Source organism: Engystomops pustulosus, chromosome 10 (assembly GCF_040894005.1).
Source record: "Engystomops pustulosus chromosome 10, aEngPut4.maternal, whole genome shotgun sequence".
NCBI lineage: Eukaryota > Metazoa > Chordata > Amphibia > Anura > Leptodactylidae > Engystomops > Engystomops pustulosus.
This window is the reverse complement of record NC_092420.1, coordinates 80,214,695-80,234,852: the sequence shown is the minus strand read 5'-3', so window position 1 is coordinate 80,234,852 and position 20,158 is coordinate 80,214,695. Positions and strand designations below refer to the sequence as shown.

The 20,158-nt window shown below is 44.4% G+C and overlaps 1 protein-coding gene across 3 annotated transcripts in view; it reads right to left on the bottom strand.

Moving 5' to 3' along the window:
- The window catches only part of RABGAP1L (RAB GTPase activating protein 1 like), a 199,426-nt gene that overhangs the window by 33,040 nt on the left and 146,228 nt on the right, over positions 1 to 20,158 (bottom strand). For 2 of the 3 annotated variants that reach the window (XM_072128764.1, XM_072128763.1), the window contains exons 18-19: positions 13,166 to 13,207; positions 1,855 to 1,983 (exon numbers count right to left, since the gene is read on the bottom strand). In XM_072128764.1, the coding sequence (XP_071984865.1) occupies positions 1,855 to 1,983; positions 13,166 to 13,207 (171 nt within the window). Of the gene's footprint in view, positions 1 to 1,854; positions 1,984 to 5,720; positions 6,244 to 13,165; positions 13,208 to 20,158 lie in introns of those variants that run through there. The other variant, XM_072128765.1, reaches the window with a different exon arrangement.

Below are 20,158 nucleotides of genomic sequence, written 5' to 3'. Positions count from 1 at the left end.
GGATAAAAAGCTGATCCAAGGACCAGGGAGTAGTCAGAGATTGCTGAGCACAGGGCTTGGTAATACCAGTCCTCTCCCATAGAATTGAATCATGTTCATCCTGCTGCTCTACCCATTAGTGAGAACGGAACCACTTTATGGGGGTCCCGTTATCATCAGTGGAGCTTCCAGCTAGCGGACCCTCACCCATCAGCTTGATATCCTCGATCCGGTTGCTACAAAACCTGACTTATAGACGGACCTCTCTTCCCCCTGTAACCTCTGGTGAAGCTCTGCTTTTTGCACAGTACATGACTGCTACAAATGTTTTGATTATTACTAATAAATTGCTATGATAAGAACACTGACAAATAATAACCAGCGGTGAGTAGCTATAATCTGTGTGGGGACCACAGCAGCGAGTATTCAATCCTGCTGCAGCACATCCAGTGGTGTAACAAGGTATTACACGCTTTCCAACATCCAAGAAGGGATCCAGAATATACTACACTGCATTACATGTGCAGGCTTCTTTAACATACAAAGAGAACAGCCGGATAATAGATGGGGCATTGGCGCCAAACCCCATGTTCTGAATTTATTAAGAATTTGGGAGACATACGTTGGTTCCAATTATTATTGCAGATTAAGGCAGCTATTGAAGGTTTTCTTAACATCATGTGCAATCACTCTGTTATTTGCGCTCCTTTCTGAGCTGCAGATTTCTGCTGTGATTTTTGCCGATGTCACCAATTCCCAGGTTTCTGAAGATGATTGCTTGTTTCTAAGCAGAAAATTGCCATTTGTACGGCTGCCAACATCTCCTCCTACATGGACTCCGCGGCTTCTTGAGTACGCGACTCCGTGGCTTCTCGAGGACCGATTCATGGTCTGGCCGCACTCATGGTATGATTTTTATTTTACAATTTATTTCAATAATTTGGGTAAACAAATGTGATTGAAGAATTACAAATTATTTATAGGATGTTATTTGGTTGTTCATTGTTTTTATTTGAGGCAAATCCAAAAGAAGGAGTTAATTTTGGATCACAGCCGCAGCGGGCAAGTGATGAATCTGGGATTCAAATCCACCAGCAAATACTTACCTGGCAGGTTTTGACAACAAGTACTTCTCATCTCCCCCATATGTGATTTTGGCTTCATATCTGCACCATGTCAACAGCTCAGAGATCAAATCTGATTTTCACAGGAGACGACGACTTATTCCTTCTGCAGCTATAACAATGGTCCCAAAGAATAACCCAGACTCTCCCTCTGTAGTAGTAAGGACAAGCATTGTGCTATAATATAATATGAGCTAAGGCCCAGGAAAGGAGTTACATATTGGATTTCACATTGCCCAAAACTAAAGAGAACCTAGCATCAAAATCCATCATAATAAACTCATAGACCCAGGCACCGTGACTGTGGTAATCTTTTTATATTTGTTATCCATGGCCTCCTTCCTTTTTAAAAATCAATGCCAGAAGGGCTATGGGCGGTGTTTCCCGTGCCCTTCCGCACTGTAGCTTCGTAGGCTGTTACACTGTGCAGAAGCACTCCCCCCTACCACTGTGTGCTGCTGCGGTGAAATTACAGCAGGCAGTGGGAAGTAGCGATGGTGAGCCTTGCACCTGCACAGTGTACCAGCCTGTGCATGGAGGGGCTCTGGTAATGGCCACAAGCACTATTAAAATTTTTAAAGTTGATTTTACTAGGAAGGAGGCCATGGATAACACCTATAAGCAAATTACCACAGTCATGTCACCTGGATCTATGAGAAATTGTTCCTGGTTTCTCATGATGGATTCCCTTTAAAACTAACTAAGTATCAAATCGGCAGAAAAAGCAAAAGTGATGATCATGATCCTTTACCTTGATGTTACAGGCTTGCTCCATCAGCCTCCGGGCATTCTCCTCAGCCCTGTAACGTTTTGGCAGCTGGACCCGAAAAAACTTTAACGCTCCTTCAAAATCAGCTTGTAGGAGGTCTTCCTTAGAAGTCTATTGTGAAAGAAGCAAACACAAAATAACGTAATGTGAAAGTACCCATAGAAACAGTATATACATAGCACTTAGTCATCTGATGGAGCACATTGGCTTATGTCTGTACTGTTCTTTACAAGTCAATTAAGTAAATGAACAGTGCTTTTAATACCTTTTTGCCATATGCTTAGACATGTCAACATTACAAACTATAGGTAAAGTCCTGGATGGCCTAAGGTTCTCTTCCATAGGCTTCAATGGAGAGTGTTGCACACAGTCAACTCTACTCTTACCTGCCTACCATATAGATGCGGCTCTAGAGTTAGGACCATCAACTATCAGGCATTTATGATATTATACATGTTAATATGTCATAAATACTTGAGGTTGAAAACCCCCTTTAAATACAGCTGCTTAATAGTGTGTAAGATCCATCAAGAAATGGATCCCACTAATCCGCTGAAGCTGTCCAGTACTTTTCTTTTCCCTTGTAGACCTTCAGGCTAATTGTCACTTGGAAGGCCATGACCGTGTTGCTGGTCAATCATTTGTCCTCCCTTGGAGCACTTTTGGTCTTGCATAGTAAGAACACCCCACAAGACCTCACCCAGTCATCACAACCTGGTCCAAAGTCACTTGGATCCTTATACTTGACTAACTGTACAACAAGATCAATCATGACCTCTGCGCATCATGTGACATTCCCACACTTCCTGCCTGTATGCCTTTAATTGACTTTCTCCTCGTTTCAGTGTCACTGGAGCAATTATTTTAGATTTTGTTTCTTATTTATCTTAAAAAAAATTGATTTTGCATAAGGGGTTTCCATTTTTTTCCCTACCCCCTTTTGTTTAACTAATGACCTTTAGGACCCACCTCCATTCTATGAACAGGGGATACCGTAAGTGTCTGACCCCTGGGACCCCCAGTGACTGAGCAGTGGTGTGAATACTGGGTCATGTCTCCATTACATAGGACACATGAAAAACATCATTTTCATGGTCAGGGGGGGGGGTGGGTGGACGGACCCCTAGGGACCAGGAATGTGTCCCCCTTTTCTATGGTTAGGGGAGTCATTAATGGGAAACCCCTTCAAGCAAATGAATGGTCAGTACCTGAACTGGCAGATAAATCTTAAAGGTCTTAGTCTGCCAAACGTAGGACAGAGCCAACCCCAAGGACTATACTGAGGATTCTTTCAGGGTGCAAAGTAAGTTAGAACACACAATTATATTGTAAAGCAAATGGTTAGAAAAGTCAAAGGCAGATTTGTAATGCGGCTGTAATTGGCTTTCGCAACCTCACTTTAGTGAAAATGAGGTCCCTGGTGATCGATTCCCTTTAAGTGACCCATCACTTGATGTGGGGTTTATATGGGGCTATGTTTACATTTTTGTGAGTACCAACAAGTTTGGCTGCAGGTCATGAAAGATATATCTAAGTAGGGACAGCAAGATCCTTCTGTCGTACTCTAGAAGAGAACGAGATAAATATCAGAAAGGCCACTGCACGAGATCCAGTCCATTAACTACATGATGAGCCATAGTTGCAGCGTATCGAGTTGCTGTTTGTTGACTGCTTATTGGGCCTAATGGCGGATGCAGCCTTCTACTATTTGCATTCATCAACATGTCTTGTATAACCCATCATTTATGGCCATTAGACTTTTTTGTTGGAGGGTAAAAGGATCCACATTCTTAATGTTAGCAGTAGTCTTATTGGTCATACCCCTACCAATCTAATATGTATTATATAGTATGGAAGGGTTTAAAGGGAATTGGTCACTGGATTTTACCTCTCTAAACTACCAGCCCCCACAGGTAAGGTATGAAACGTTCTTAGTAATATTTCCTCTTTTTGTGAAATCTTACTCGTTTACCTATAAAAAATCTCCTCCAAAGTCATGTGAAAATAAGCAGCGAGGAGTCAAGTTCACAGGCAGCAGGCGGAGTGGCAATTCAAACGCCCCTTGTAGTACCTATAACCACGCTTCTGGTGTCAAATGAAATATAAGAAACTCATCTTTTAGATGCCTGTGTTTCTGTGATCTTCGGGAGATACAGGCATTAGCTCCCAGAACTACTAGCTTAATTGGATCTAAAAGTTTAGATACGTATCTTTAATATGTCACCAAAATTATTGGTGAAGGTGCTACAGAACCAAAGATAGGGGTGTCTGAAGTGACAGCTTCTAAACTTGACTCATTTCAGGCAAAATATGACTCTTCTCTGCTTATTTGTACATGACTTTCACCCTATTAAACTAAGCTGATCTACATAATTAAAAGTCATATGAACACTTCTTGAGTCTTTGGGTGGCTTTCTGACGCCCACTGGTTTTAGCTACCGCCAACATCACCACCTGGGAGGCCATTATTGCCTTAAAGAGGTTGGTCCCTTGCCAGTCTGTACTTTGTTTTCCTTGGTGTTGAAGCTTACTCCACCAATCAATGCCCTCAGTGATGACCCACCACAACGGGCCATTCAAGGTAATTTCCTGTTTGTAGAGAGGAAGCAGGAAGTGGAGACTGGGGGAATCTAGGAAGCATTGACCCATCATGGAAGGTAAGTACAACCACTTTTCTGCATTTAACCCTTTATGTGACTTTTGTTTAAAAAAAAAACAAAAAAACAAAAAAAAAAAACAACCTGATCGCTGAATGAAGTGCTCATTACGATCCATATTAGGTGTCAGACTCTTAGAAACTCTAACTAACACATAACTATGATGACCGAGCCTGCACATGGATGGTTCCTATTCCGGCTTCTGCTTCTTTGGCTCCTGTTTCCCTCTCAAACGCATTTCAGGGTTTGCCTACCTAAATTTCCAGAACGTTAGGTGCTGAAAGGGACTTTATTATACATTGTCTAACTTGGACTACACATTAATATTTGGCAGGGCCACATAGTTGCCATCATCAGACATTGCAGGCTGAAGGATTCTTCTAGTACAGTGATGGCAAACCTTTTAGACACCGAGTGCCCAAACTACAACCAAACCCCACGTATTTTTCGCAAATTTAAGCATTAACTCCCTGCTCTTTCACAGGTTCAAATTGTATAGGCACCGGAGGACACCAATACAGTAGAAAGAAGGAGAAGAAGTTTGGATAATAATTGTAGCTTCCTTCTAGGGTCCTGGGCTGCCTGGGACTGCAAGAGGCCTTGAGTCCTGTTTGGTGAACTCTACCCTGGGGTGATGGCGCAGGTGCCCATATAGAGGGCTCTGAGTGCCTCCTCTGGCACCCGTGCCATAGGTTCGCCACCACTGTTCTAGTATGTCCATGATAAACCTCAGTAGCATAAGGACAGCTCTTGTCCTCAGAAGCCCCTCACAGGCCTACGATGTGGGAGTCTCTGCATTAGCTGCCTGGCAGTGCCAGTCCAATACAGACTGATCAATGAACAATCCTGAGATTTTGGCTGTTGTTTTGGTATAAGACAACCTAAGACAGACAGTCCGTGAGACTTGTATATGCAGATATAGGACATTACAGGGACCCCATTCAATGTCCTAAACATAAACAACCCCCCTAGGCCTTGTCATCCCTTTAACTCAATATCTTATGAGGAAATACGTCACGTCTAAGGCAATGGCCACAGTGCAACAGTTGGGGAGGACAGATGGCGGACGGGGCTGGGTCACGCAGGAAGAGTGCACGGACAACGCCGGTGACATACAACAAAGTCATGCAAAATGACAACATGCAGACCCTGCAAAAAAAAAAAAAAATGACGATGCAACAAGTCTCTCACCGCCAGAAGTCGGGGTACAAACAAACGATGCCCCATGCCCAGAAGCTCCAGGACGCGGCTGGCGTACTCGTTGACAAAGTTGCTCTTCTCATCCTGAACGTCCTGGGACTTTTTGACAGGTGGGGGAAGCTTAGGAGCGGTGGAGGTAAAAGAAGGAATCCTTTCCTCCATTTGTGGGGAAGTCCCTTAAGGAAAAACAACACCTCAGAGTGAAATGACACGGGATGTCAGCCGCCGGGCATCTAGGACATGGTGAAGCCACTCTGCCTCGCTGCACATGGAGGTGTCCTTAGGAGGGACACAACCAGACATCCATTACGGGGCATAACATAACAGTGTGGGGGGGGTTAGGAGAAAAAAAATAAATCTATGGATATATGTAAAGGCACCATTCATCTAGCGTCTGTAGCAGGGCCCGGCTCCTGTATGTATGTGCTGGGCTGCAGGAGCGAGCGATGAGATCACTGCATCCACAGCCACCGCCGCCGCTGCTGCTACAGCCTCACATCATGAATCAGTAATGAAGGAGGGAGTAGAAGGGAGGTGAATGAGCAGGCAACCAGGGAGGAAGCTTCCAAAGGATGCTGTCATCACCAACCAATAGAAAAGCCCCGTGCCCTATCACCCCCCCCCCCACCCTATTCCTCTATCGTCCCCGCTCATCCCAGCCCTCTCCTCTTATTTTTATTTATAGAAACTGAGATTTCATAATATTCTAATTTACATGTTGCATAAGAAAAATAATCTTAAGAAAATATCTTGCATTCTTCTCTGCACCTGCATCACAATATAAAGCTCATAGAATATGACCAGTGTTTATAATGGATGTATGCTGTGCCTTCAGATGTCTTCAGGTTTGGGTGGTGCGCAGGGGAGGGGGGCACTAGGTATATCCCCAACACTGACACGGCATAAAAGCCTGAAACAATACAAGGGCTCCCTCTAGTGTCATACTGAGGATCTGCTATCCAGCCAAGGGGAATGGGCAGAGCTCAAGAAATCATCATCATCACCACCACCACCAAGATCATAGGACAAGTTTTAAGTTCCTAAAATGTAGCTACTAAGTTAAGATCTTGTGGTCAGTGCTTATATATACTCATCCAATGTGCCGTTGGTGCAATTAAAATATGCAACTTATTCTGCAAGAAATAAGCCAGGACATTGTTATGTTGATGAAATAGTAAGTGGTCCTTGAAATGTGAGTGTGGGAAAAAAAAATGGTCAAATTTAGGGAAGCCATTTACATGCACCGCAACTGGTCATTCTGAGTTACCAAAAGAAAAGTCAGCTCCTCCTGCTCTATAACATGCTGCCTGCAGATAGGACACTAAGTACAATCTGCTCAGCTCCTCCTGCTCTATAACATGCTGCCTGCAGAAAGGATACTATGTACAATCTGATCCGCTTCTCCTGCTCTATAACATGCTGTCTGCAGATAAAACACTATATACAATATGCTCATCCCACTGCTCTATAACATGCTGCCTACAAATAGGACACTATGTACAATCTGCTCAGCTTCTCCTGTTCTACAAGATGTTGCCTGCAGATAGGACACTATGGGGGAGACTCATTATGCCTTCCCTGCTAGTTTCCTAGCAGAGAAGGCACATGAATTTCCCTGTCCCCACCAGTTTTTGTCCCCCTCTGTCCCGCACACCACTATTGGCATGTCAGGATGGAGAGCAGGCAGAGAGGGCGATGGGCCTAGGGCTGGTTGGGGCGTGAACGCCTGTCCTGCCACATTTACTATTGTCTCTCCCGGAAGACTGGCGGAGACTACAGCAAAAAAAATCCACCACTTCCGATCTTAACTACTGAGCTGGAGCCTCTTAGTGAAGACGATTATAGGAGCGCCAGCTGGTGGGACTTTGAGACTGGCGTTCTGACCGCCAGTCCTAATGAATCCCCCTTATACGATAAGGTAATCCTTTTTTAAAATTCTTTTGTACATAGTGTCCAGGCAATTTTTACACTTTTGCCAGGTACCGACTATTAAACAGCTCTTTCTGCTCTATAACATGCTGCTTGCAGATAGGACACTATCGGGCACATTTACTTACCCGTCCCGTTGACGCCGCCAATCCGGAATGTCCCACGAGGATTCTGGAGCTGACGCGATTCACTAAGATAAGGTCCGCCGGAGTTCACCATCTTCTTCCCGGTGCATGTGAGTGCTGATCTTGCGACACAATTTTGAAACTTAAATTCCGCGGTCTGTCCAAATCAGTCGGATTGTCCGACGGCCACGCCCCCGATTTGTGTTGCATGAAAGCCGGCGCCGATGTGCCACAATCCAATCGAGTGCGCTAAAAACCCGGGGCAATTCAGCGCAAATCAGAAATAGTAGGGAAACCCGACGGAAATGCGTCCAACGGACCCTTAGTAAATGTGCCCCTATGTATAATCTGCTCAGCTCCTCCTGCTCTATAACATGCTGCCTGCAGATAGGACACTATGTATAATCTGCTCAGCTCCTCCTGCTCTATAACATGCTGCCTGCAGATAGGACACTATGTACAATCTGCTCAGCTCCTCCTGCTCTATAACATGCTGCCTGCAGATAAGACACTATGCACAATCAGCTCAGCTCCTCCTGCTCTATAACATGCTGTCTGGATATAGGACACTATGTACAATCTGCTCAGCTCCTCCTGCTCTATAACATGCTGCCTGCAGATAGGACATTATGTACAATCTGCTCAGCTCCTCCTGCTGTATAACATGCTGCCCGCAGATAGGACACTATGTACAATCTGCTCATCTCCTCCTGCTCTATAACATGCTGCCTGCAGTTAGGACACTGTACAATATGCTCAGCTCCTCCAGCTCTATAACATCCTGCTTGCAGATAGGACACCAACTACAACCTGCTCAGCTTCTGATACTATATAACATGCATTTTAAGGAAGATTTCAGCAAACTCTTGGCAGAAAATGAACAGTGGAGTTTTTCTGTGTGTACCTGGCCTAATACTTACCCAATATCATACAAGGTAAAAAAAAAACGACACAAGAGCCGGTCTAATGAGTATCCTCATTATCATACTGGATAATAATAGGATGGAGAAGTACCGCACATCGTCATTTCAACTAACAGCTCAGCGCTTACAGGACTCATGTGCCATGACAGTGCAGATCTGGCTCTGTATTGATCCTACATATATGTCTTTCCAGGTTTCCCTCTTCCTAGGGAGCAATTACTGGCGGCAGAGACAAGGTGATTTATCAGACGCGCTCGGCTCGGTGCACTGACAGCCACAACCTAGTTTAGAGCCTTAGTAGAAGACCACGTTCTGGTAGACCGCCATATATGCGCCCTGGAGCTTCAGTAAACGAATCATAGGACTGGGAGCACACGGAATATGGGATAGAAGGAATCACTCTAAATAACAGGAATATCGGCTTAGTCTAACGCGGCAGCAGATGAAATGGTCGTGTTATACCATTTAGGGCGCACAAGCTGCTCCTAATTTTATTTGCTCTATTGAGAGTTACATGTGAATCCGCTGCTTTATTAAAGTGAGATGAAGCAGGAAATTCAATAGCCGAGAGCCTCCATTTTTTTTTTTCTCGGGGTCGTGTAATCAGAGGTCGCGTTGCCAGGAGACCGGATCATGTATAAAATGGCTGCACTGAGCATCACAAAAAAAAAACAAAAACGAAAGATACATCATTTAGTTCTATGTCACAGCAAATAATCCCTCTAATAACCATGAGCTGACTGTAGTGTCAGAATAGACCTATAAAGCAATCATGAAGAGAAGATTTAAAGGACATCTACCACCAGGATGAAGGCTTGTAAACCAAGCACACGGACATACTGGTGTGTGCCCCCACTGGCAGGATCTGCTCTTCTTCTAGTGTCTTATGCCCTTCTTTTTACAAAAAAGTCTATACAATTATGCAAATGAGCCTGAGTGGTTCCAAGCTCCATTAAGATCTATGGTGCCCAGAGCCCTTCATTTGCACAACTTTTAAAGCCTTGTTTTACTAAAAATAAGAGCATAAGAAGCTGAAAGAAGAGCAGGTCCTGCAAGAGGGAGAACACACCGGTATGTCAATGTGCTTAGTTTACAATCCTTCATCCCGGTGGTGGATTTCATTTCAAGGTCATATTATGAGCAAAGCATTCGCAAAGAAAGGGGTCCAAGTGTCTGCGGGGCAGGGAACTGGGCATCCATAAAGCAGGGGCAAGCATCCACAGGACAAGAGGCTGAGTATTCGTAAAGCATCGACAGGGCAGTGGGTGGGCAGTAAGAGAAGGGGCTGAGAGTCTATTAAGCAGGGGCCCGATAGTCCGCAGGGCAGAGGGACGGGCGCCCGCAGGGTAATAAAATAGGCATCTGTAGGAGAGGGGGCAGAGTGTCCATACAGCAGAGGCAAAGCGTCTGTTCAGCAGGGGCCTCTGTAGGAGAGGGGACTGGGCCTCTGTAGGAGAGGGGACTGGGCCTCTGTAGGAGAGGGGACTGGGCCTCTGTACGCCAGGGGCAGAGCCGCCGCACGCCAGGGGCAGAGCCGCCGCACGCCAGGGGCAGAGCCGCCGCACGCCAGGGGCAGAGCCGCCGCACGCCAGGGGCAGAGCCGCCGCACGCCAGGGGCAGAGCCGCCGCACGCCAGGGGCAGAGCCGCCGCACGCCAGGGGCAGAGCCCCCGCACGGCAGGGGCAGAGCCACCGCACGGCAGGGGCAGAGAGACCGTACGGCAGGGGCAGAGAGACCGCACGGCAGGGGCAGAGCCACCGCACGGCAGGGGCAGAGCCACCGCACGGCAGGGGCAGAGCCACCGCACGGCAGGGGCAGAGCCACCGCACGGCAGGGGCAGAGCCACCGTACGGCAGGGGCAGAGCCACCGTACGGCAGGGGCAGAGCCACCGTACGGCAGGGGCAGAGCGCCTGCAGAGCAAAAGGATAGGCATCTGTAGAAGGGGCTGAGCGTCCGTTAAGCAGGGGCTGAGCATTCGTAAAGCAGGGGTGAGCATACCCAGGACAGGGGTCTGAGCATCTGTTAGGCAGGGGCGAGCATCCGCAGGACAAGGGGCTGAATATCTATGAAGTGGTTTCTGAGCGGCCAAAGTACAGGCTAAGGGTCCACAATGTAAGGCGGCTAAGCTGCCGCAGGCCAATGGTCCAACAGAAAGTATTATTTTACACCCTTATTATTATTTTACATACCTTCAAGCTATTTTTAGGACAAAATGTCTTACATGTAGTGAAACCATAGCTAATACTTTTTTCTATTTTGGGGTTATTTTTCACTTTTTAGCCATTTCTGTGATATGTAACGCTGATCCATACGGTGGGTACGTTTACCTCATTAATTCCAGATACATTTAAATTCACCAAACCGTCTCTTCACGATTTATTGCCTAAAATCTCAAGCAAAGGATATGTGACATATTGCAAATTTCTATTCCACCTCTATCCTAAAGAGGATTTACTAACATATACTAGATTGGGTCTGAGCAATTACCAGGAGCCATGAAAACAATGGCTACATCACTACACTACATTTCATAAAATACATAGGTCTACCCCCCTCCCCCCCTTCGATACAATGTATTATATAAGATTTGAAGCCATCGCCCCCTGCCGAGCCAAGGTGGTATCTGACATGCTTCTGTGCCATATGCAACAAGACGTAAAGGGCATCTATCAGCAGGATGAATTACTGTATGCAAATGAGCCTGAGGGGCTCCAGGTTTCATAGGAGTTTATGGAGTCTGGAGCCTCTCAGGCTCATTTGCATACAGTATTTCATCCTGGTGCTAGATGCCCTTTAAAGGGGTTGTTTCTACTATGATTGTTAACCCTCGTATACAAGATAATGGACTACTTGGACCTTCACAGGAGAGCACACAACCCAGCAACTGATGGAGCCAAAAGACAACCTTGTGTCCTACTTCTCAGTCAAAAGTAGTATGGAAGATTCAGTTATGGCAGAGCGCTCAGGTATCTCCAGCACAGTGATTAATGAATGAGAGATACCTGAGCACTGCAGGGAGTGGACACACTATATTGGAAAGAGAATAGTAGCATCTGACTGTCAAGGTAGCCATGTGTTTCCTACAGGAATAACAAAGGAACACACAATGAACAAAGAAAAAAATGATGTTCTGTGAAGTCTGTATAAGATAAAGTGTCAGCCTCTTCCTATATCAGTCAATAGCTCCCTAAGCTATGCCGGTGGGTTTAGTAGATGACTTTGTGGAATAAATGTAGTAAAGTAGAGAAGAATACTTTTTGGACCCCACCAGTATTTCATAATCCCCATGGGGTTAGGGGTAGCAGAAAACCTGTCCTGTCCTTGGACTGTACTGATGTGATATCCGTATCACCTATACTGTACGTGATTCCTGACACTGAAGACAGATGAGGGTGCAATCCAGCCTTCACAATGACAACACATGCACCCCCGGCCACCTAGCGCAGCCTCCGCACAGTACAGAGAGCTCCAGATGTTTAAGTTACTTCATTGTAAGTACAGGACGTGGTGAAGCAGGAAGGTACAGTGCTGAATAAGGAGAAAGCCCCAGCCAAGTTTTCCATACTTTGCATTTGTAATTTAAGCCCCGAAGCTACGGAGCTAAACAATAAATAAATCAACAGTATTCATTAACTCTACAGATACAACAGAGAGCGATCTAATGGACTCAGCAAAACCCGCAGAGGCACATATACACCAACTGGAAAAAAAAGTTACCGCACCTGGAGGTGAGAGAGACACTGGATCAGCCTGGAAATACCAGGAAACTACAGAGGAAGGAATCATCTCTTACATGTAACATCTCTTCTAAAACCTTTTTTAATGCCAACTGCATATGCTATATGTTTTATAGGATTCCCTGTATGACATCACCACCAAGTGTATGATGCATTATGATATCACCACTTTGTGTACGATGTTCTACGACATCACCGCCGTGAGTATGATGCACTATGATATCACCACTCTGTGTATGATATGCTATGATGCATTATGACATCACCACCGAGTGCTTGATGTGCTATGACATCACCACCGAGTGCTTAATGTGCTATGACATCACCGCCATGAGTATGATGCACTATGATATCACCACTCTGTGTATGATATGCTATGACATCACCACGGTGTGCATGATGTGCTATGACATCACCACCGAGTGCTTGATGTGCTATGACATCACCGCCGTGAGTATGATGCACTATGATATCACCACTCTGTGTATGATGTGCTATGACATCACCACGGTGTGCATAATGTGCTATGACATCACCGCCGTGAGTATGATGCACTATGATATCACCACTCTGTGTATGATGTGCTATGACATCACCGCTGTGTGCAAATGTGCTATGATATTACCACCGTGAATGTGTTATGTCATGACATTACCGCCGTGTGCACAATGTGTTATGACATCGGGACAGAATACAAGTCATTTACAAAAATGGTACATACCTTCAAAAGAGCCAGTGCCACCTGGAAGATTATAGTCAGGCCCTGAGGAGAGAAAGAAAGGGTTAATGAGAAGAGCAATTCACCAATATGTCGCAGTAGCACAAATGCACTGAAGCCTAATAACGGCCTTAGCTCAAGATGCAGCGGGAACACAAAGTCAATATACACCTACAGAGAACTGCAGAGATGGGATGTGCTGCACTGGACCAATGGGGAGGACACAGGTAGGTAGCAAAACCCAATAGAGGGTAGCTTATCAATACAAGACTGATGGGTGTCCAACACCCAGCACCTCCACAGAATGGAACGGAAAGCAGACAACTCCGTTCTCTGTGCAGTGGCTGAGCAGAGTCACTGCAGCCGAGCTTTCCCCATTTCATGAACAGGAACTGATGTGCAGTAACCTGGGCTGACCACTACACAGAGAATGGAGCTGTCTGCTACTGAAAACAGCTGATCCATTGAGGTAACAGATGTAGGAATTCCACTAAACTGATATTTTGTATGCACTAGTACTGTGCTAAAACACCCCAACAAATATTTTAGTGTCTATTATGCCAACATTGTGACATCAATGTGTACGTTCTCACTGTGTTGTGACTTCTATGGTTACTATGTTTCTACTGTAACATCAATGTATTCATTATCGCTGACATCCCCGTGTGTATTACTCCTGTGCCATTACTGTATTATCTCTGTCTGCTCTGTGACATCACTGTGTGTATAATCCTTCTACTGTGACATCACTGTGTGTATTATCCCTGTACTGTGACATCACTGTGTGTATTATCCCTGTACTGTGACATCACTGTGTGTATTATCCCTGTACTGTGACATCACTGTGTATATTACCCCTGTACTGTGACATCACTGTGTGTATTATCTTTGTACTGTGACATCACTGTGTGTATTACCCCTGTACTGTGACATCACTGTGTGTATTACCCCTGTACTGTGACATCACTGTGTGTATTACCCCTGTACTGTGACATCACTGTGTGTATTACCCCTGTACTGTGACATCACTGTGTATTATCCCTGTACTGTGACATCACTGTGTGTATTATCTCTGTACTGTGACATCACTGTGTGTATTATCTCTGTACTGTGACATCACTGTGTATTATCCCTGTACTGTGACATCACTGTGTGTATTACCCCTGTACTGTGACATCACTGTGTGTATTATCTCTGTACTGTGACATCACTGTGTATATTACCCCTGTACTGTGACATCACTGTGTGTACTATCCCTGTACTGTGACATCACTGTGTGTATTATCCCTGTACTGTGACATCACCGTGTGTATTATTCCTCTACTGTGACATCACCGTGTGTATTATCCATGTACTGTGACATCACTGTGTGTATTATCCCTGTACTGTGACATCACTGTGTGTATTATCCCTGTACTGTGACATCACTGTGTGTATTATCCCTGTACTGTGACATCACTGTGTGTATTATCTCTGTACTGTGACATCACTGTGTGTATTATCTCTGTACTGTGACATCACTGTGTGTATTGTCGCTGTACTGTGACATCACTGTGTGTATTATCGCTGTACTGTGACATCACTGTGTGTATTATCGCTGTACTGTGACATCACTGTGTGTATTATCGCTGTACTGTGACATCACTGTGTCTATTATCGCTGTACTGTGACATCACTGTGTGTATTATCGCTGTACTGTGACATCACTGTGTGTATTATCTCTGTACTGTGATATCACTGTGTGTATTATCCCTGTACTGTGACATCACTGTGTGTATGATCCATGTTATTGTGACTGTTTATCGTATGCCTAACCCAGATATATGACAACTGGCGCTATTATCCCTAGTGCACCTTGCCTCACTGATGTGCACATAATCCAATAATAGCGCACGCTCTTAGTAAATCTGGTTTGTTTCAGGATGGGCACCTTTTTTTTTTTCTCGGTACTTTGCTCCATGTTGTTGCAACAAAATTGTGATAATAAATTTGTCTCAAACTCCGACTAAGCGTCACCAGGCCTATATTGGTGCAAAGTTTTTTTAAAGTGCAACCGTAACACAAAAGTGTCGCATAGATACATGTGCCAGCTCCAAAGATGTTCGTTTTAGTGCAAAGATATACAAAAAAACTGGTGCAAGCGCAATTCTATATCTGGGCCATTATGAATAAGTGAACCATATTTTAGAATGGATCCTGTCTAGACCCCTTCCTTGTTCCTAGTTGTAACCTTTGACTATAACTTGCAGAATATAACATTCTCTCTCTGTGCATACGAATATCTCCTGTAGGCAGAGATGTGGTGTGTGCATAAAAAGCCTTTGACTTTGGGGTACAGGTATCTAACATTAATACCTTAAATGTAGAAAGTCAAACAACAAATTGAATCTGCTGTCGGAAACAATAATTAGTAATTAGAACCAAATATTTATGCAAAATAAAGACTTTTGCCTCAATTTAGATAGCTTTTAAACACAACCACTAGAGGGCGGCAGTGCAGCGTGCTCAGTACCTGCAGCAGAAGGAAGCAGATAACATGTGCAGCTCCTACTATAGGGTTTCCATGAAATTCCACTAATTATCAGAGAATAAACCAAAGTTATACCATGGGAGCATTACTAAGACTCTGCAGAAATAAATCACAGCTACTCTATGGTAGGAACATTAATTTAAGGCAAAATGCAGCAATGAGATTTTCTATAGATCATAAATACAAACAGCTGGGGGGTTGTTATTTTACATGTGGGTCACATAAATTCATTGCAAAACTTCCCCGTTGCTTAAGAAATCTACTATGCATTAAAACCGACAACATAGGGGCTAATCCTGATAATACCTAAAGTCTAAAGTAGCCGATTCCATCTCTAATCTGGTATGAAACTAAATTAATCCGACCATCTGGTGTTCATCCTGAGACTGGGGGCGAATCCCAAAGAGACTGGCAATGCTGGGAACATATGAGCGCGCGCAAATCAATACTAAATCAATATTTATCTAAGCTTAAGAGGCATGACCAGCTCTCGGGGGGTACTGATCCATCTTTTAGAGATCCGGCTGGTGGAGGCAGTGATATACAAGGGACCTGCACTAAACCGTTTATCACCTAGAACTATAAGGTAGTTATTTCCAAGAATAACACCAGAAAGATAAAAGGAAAATAACCAAAGAAACTATATATATATATATATATATATATATATATATATATATCACAAATAATCGTCATTATTATTTTTTTTTGTAATAATAATAATTCCTTTATTTATATAGCGCACACAGATTACACAGAGCTTGCCAAAATCGGTCCCTGTCCACAATGGGGCTCAAAATCTAATCAACCTACCAGTATGCTTTGGAGAGTGGGAGGAAACTGGAGGACCCGGAGGAAACCCACGCAAACACGGAGAGAACATACAAACTCATTGCAGTTGTTGACCTGGATGGGACTTCAACCCAGGACCCCAGTTCTGCAAGGCTGTCATGCTAACCACTGAGCCTCCATGCTGCCCCAGTATGCAGACTTAAAGGGGTATTCTCGTCACGGCATTCACATTCAGTTTCATTAATCTTCCATATATAAACATTTCTTCAATTGGATGTTATTAAAAAAAATGTTTCTGTGTGAAGATAATTTCCCATAAACATAGCCATGTTGTCCCTTAGAAACAAGATAGCTTCCTCGGTTACGACCATGTCACATTTAGGCAGCAGTGGCCAGACATGTACTATTGAGCCCTGCCTGACCACCTGGCTTCAGCGATCATCACTACAGGACGGCTGTGGGACATGTAGTAATTCTCAGATATTTCATATACAAAAACTTTTTGTTTATTTGTGCAATCCCTTCAGCAGAGGTGGCCGTATCCGAGGAAGCTATCTCGTTTCTAAGGGACCATATCACTACATTTATGGAAAATTATCTTCACACAGGAACATTTTTTTTAATAACATCTAATTGAAGAAATGTTTATTAATGGCAGATTAATCAAACTGAATGTGAATGCCCAGGCGAGAATACCCCTTTAAAGGGAATCCACCACTGGGTGCTCTGGGAGAGTCTTTAAGCCTGAAGAGCTTTGTGCTCCTTGCAATGAACTGCTCCACAGCCCCGCCATCTGCTCTGAGTGACTGTTGGAGTATCCAATCAAAGTCCTGATAAAGAAAATAAGCTTAAAGGGCACCTACCACCACGATTCTACCTATAAAGGTAGAACGGATGGTAGGTGGATGAACGGGACGTGAGGATAGCCCGTTCCAGCTATCCTTTAGTAAACTTTAATGCTTGTATATGCAATTTTTTTTAAGCGGCTACTGGGGGGTGGAGTAGCTGGACATGAGGCTACTAGTCGCGGCTACTCCACGCCCCAGGAGCCTCGTTCCTCCGCCTACCATGTAAACTTCGCAGAATGCAGGCCTACGGGTGCGCGACCGTAGCTCCTAGGCCGGCGCTACTGCGCATGCGCAGAACACCGGGTGCTCGTCCGAGAGGAGCAGTAGCGCCGGCCTAGGAGCTACGGTCGCGAACCGAAGATTACATGGTAGGCGGAGGAACGAGGCTACTGGGGCGTGGAGTAGCCGCGACTAGTAGCCTCATGTCCGACTAGTCCACGCGCCAGTAGCCGCTTAGAAAAATTTGCATATACAGGCATTAAAGTTTACTAAAGGATAGTCAGAACGTGAGGATTAGTCCAAAAAAGGGCTATCCTCACGTCCCATTCATCCACCTACCACCCATTCTACCTTTATAGGTAGAATCGTGGTGGTAGGTCCCCTTTAAGAAAGAAGAGAGGCTGTGAAGCAAAAAGCTCTTCAGGCGGAAAGACCCACCAAAAGTACTTGCAGAGTAGGGTTATAAGTTTGCTCTTCACAGTGCTGGCACTGCTAATACCACAAACAAAGGAATGGTTACACAGATCTCCAGGAACAATACCTAACACAGTCTGCAGCTTTGGCCAATCTGCTGACAGATTCCCTTAAAGTGTCTCCATGGTAACAGGCTACTAATAAACAAGATAGTCTGATAAAATGGCTATACTATATACTTTCAATAGGGTACAGATATATCATGTTATGGCTATAGGATAGCGCTATACAAGACCTACCATGTAGCTTAAAGGGAACCTGTCATCAGAAGTTGGCCTAATAAACCACTACCAATATATTGTCGAGCAGTTGAGCAGCTTCTAGATCACGTTTCTCTCATGCCTCCGTGCGGTAGCATCACATGGAAAATCAACTTTGAAATGACATAAATAACTCAGGGAGGCGGAAATTTTAACACTGAAGTCAAGCTCTCCCTTCCTCTGAACACCTCCTCATGCATAAAACTTCAAGAGATCAGATCAATGATTTCCCTGGACACAGGATTATCTTCTAAGCCAGGGAGAGCTTAACTTCAGCGTTAAACTCTCCGCCTACTTGACTTCATAAAACCAATTTACATCTCACTTTAAAGTTGATTTTCTGGATGATTTTACCACACCGGGCCATGAAAGAAACATCATCTAGAAGCTGCTCTGCTGCTTGACAACAGTGTAACAGCATGTAAAGCCGTAACACAGAGGGGGGTTTGGCTTTAACCCCAAGTGACTTCCCAGCTCATTAGCATAATCTTTAAAGTCTATTTTAAAAGGAAGGAGGCCAGGAATAACAAATGTCCCAGGTTTATCATGATGGATTCTGACAGTAATTTTTTTTAAGGAGCCTCAGGTTGAGATCCCTGTTCAATCTGCATCCTGACATAGAAGGTTAAAGCACTTGTGTCGCCCTTTTGATATTGTGAGCATAGTCCATCAATATCAGATTTATCGCCCACTGATCTTCCCGTATGGAAGGAGCTGGAAGCAAGTGGCTCCATCCAATGTCTAGTGGATGTGTGGAGGTACTGCAACTGATGGTGTCCGTGTGCTGTCCACTTTGTCCCATGTAGGGGTCTTTACAGAGGTCCCTATGTATGTGTGATTTTATAAATGTTGTCCTTACACTATTTACACAGTGGGAAATACATTTATTTCTTATTCTTCCATTCTGACGGCTTTTGTGCCTCTGATAGAGCCATGAGCACAAGTCACATAAACAAAAACATCAACTTGTCCATAGAAAGGGAAAGGAATTTAGAGTTGAGTGAGGATAACAGCAAATGGATTTAGAAATAGATATTCTGCTTCACTGTAAAAGTTTGTCCTTGCAGCACCCTAAACATTCATTGTCCAAAAACCTGCAGTAAAAGCTTCTACTGACACCTATGACTTTCAGAGATTATAGAGGTTAATGAACAAAAGGACGATTATAAAGGTTACCAGCGCAGGATGAGAGTTGTAGTTTCACAAAGGCTCAAAGAGTAGAAATCTTACCTCCGGAAAAGTACAGCGTACCATGTATATAAGATCTTATTCACACAAGAATTTCCATATTGCATCCTAATTACAGGTAGGATGAACAGAACCTATGTGCATACATCTGCATTTTTTATGTCAGTATTCACTGCAGTTACAATGCGTGTCCACTAGACGGAGCCACCTGCTTCTGCCTTGTACCTGGTCCGAAAATCTGAATGGTGCGAGGACCGGGTGGTGGCCTACATGATTAGATATTAAAGGAAATCTACCATTTGATTTCATGCATTATGAACCAAACATACCTTGATAATGCTGTAGCTACACTGATGCAGAAACATATCTTGTTTATTCCATGAGTTGAGTGGTTTTGCCGAAAAAACAATTATAACATTCAGGACCTTGGGAAAGCTGGATTGCATGCTACGTGCAGTTAATAAAAAACATTACACGGAGCTGTCTGCACTGTCCACACAGGACTAATCATCCTAAGTTGGATGACTCATACACAGCAACTGGGGGATGGTGCAGCAATTGATTACTTCTGCCTGTCAGGGACAACACACTGATGACATCATTCTCTGGATGACTCATACACAGCAACTGGGGGATGGTGCAGCAATTGATTACTTCTGCCTGTCAGGGACAACACACTGATGAC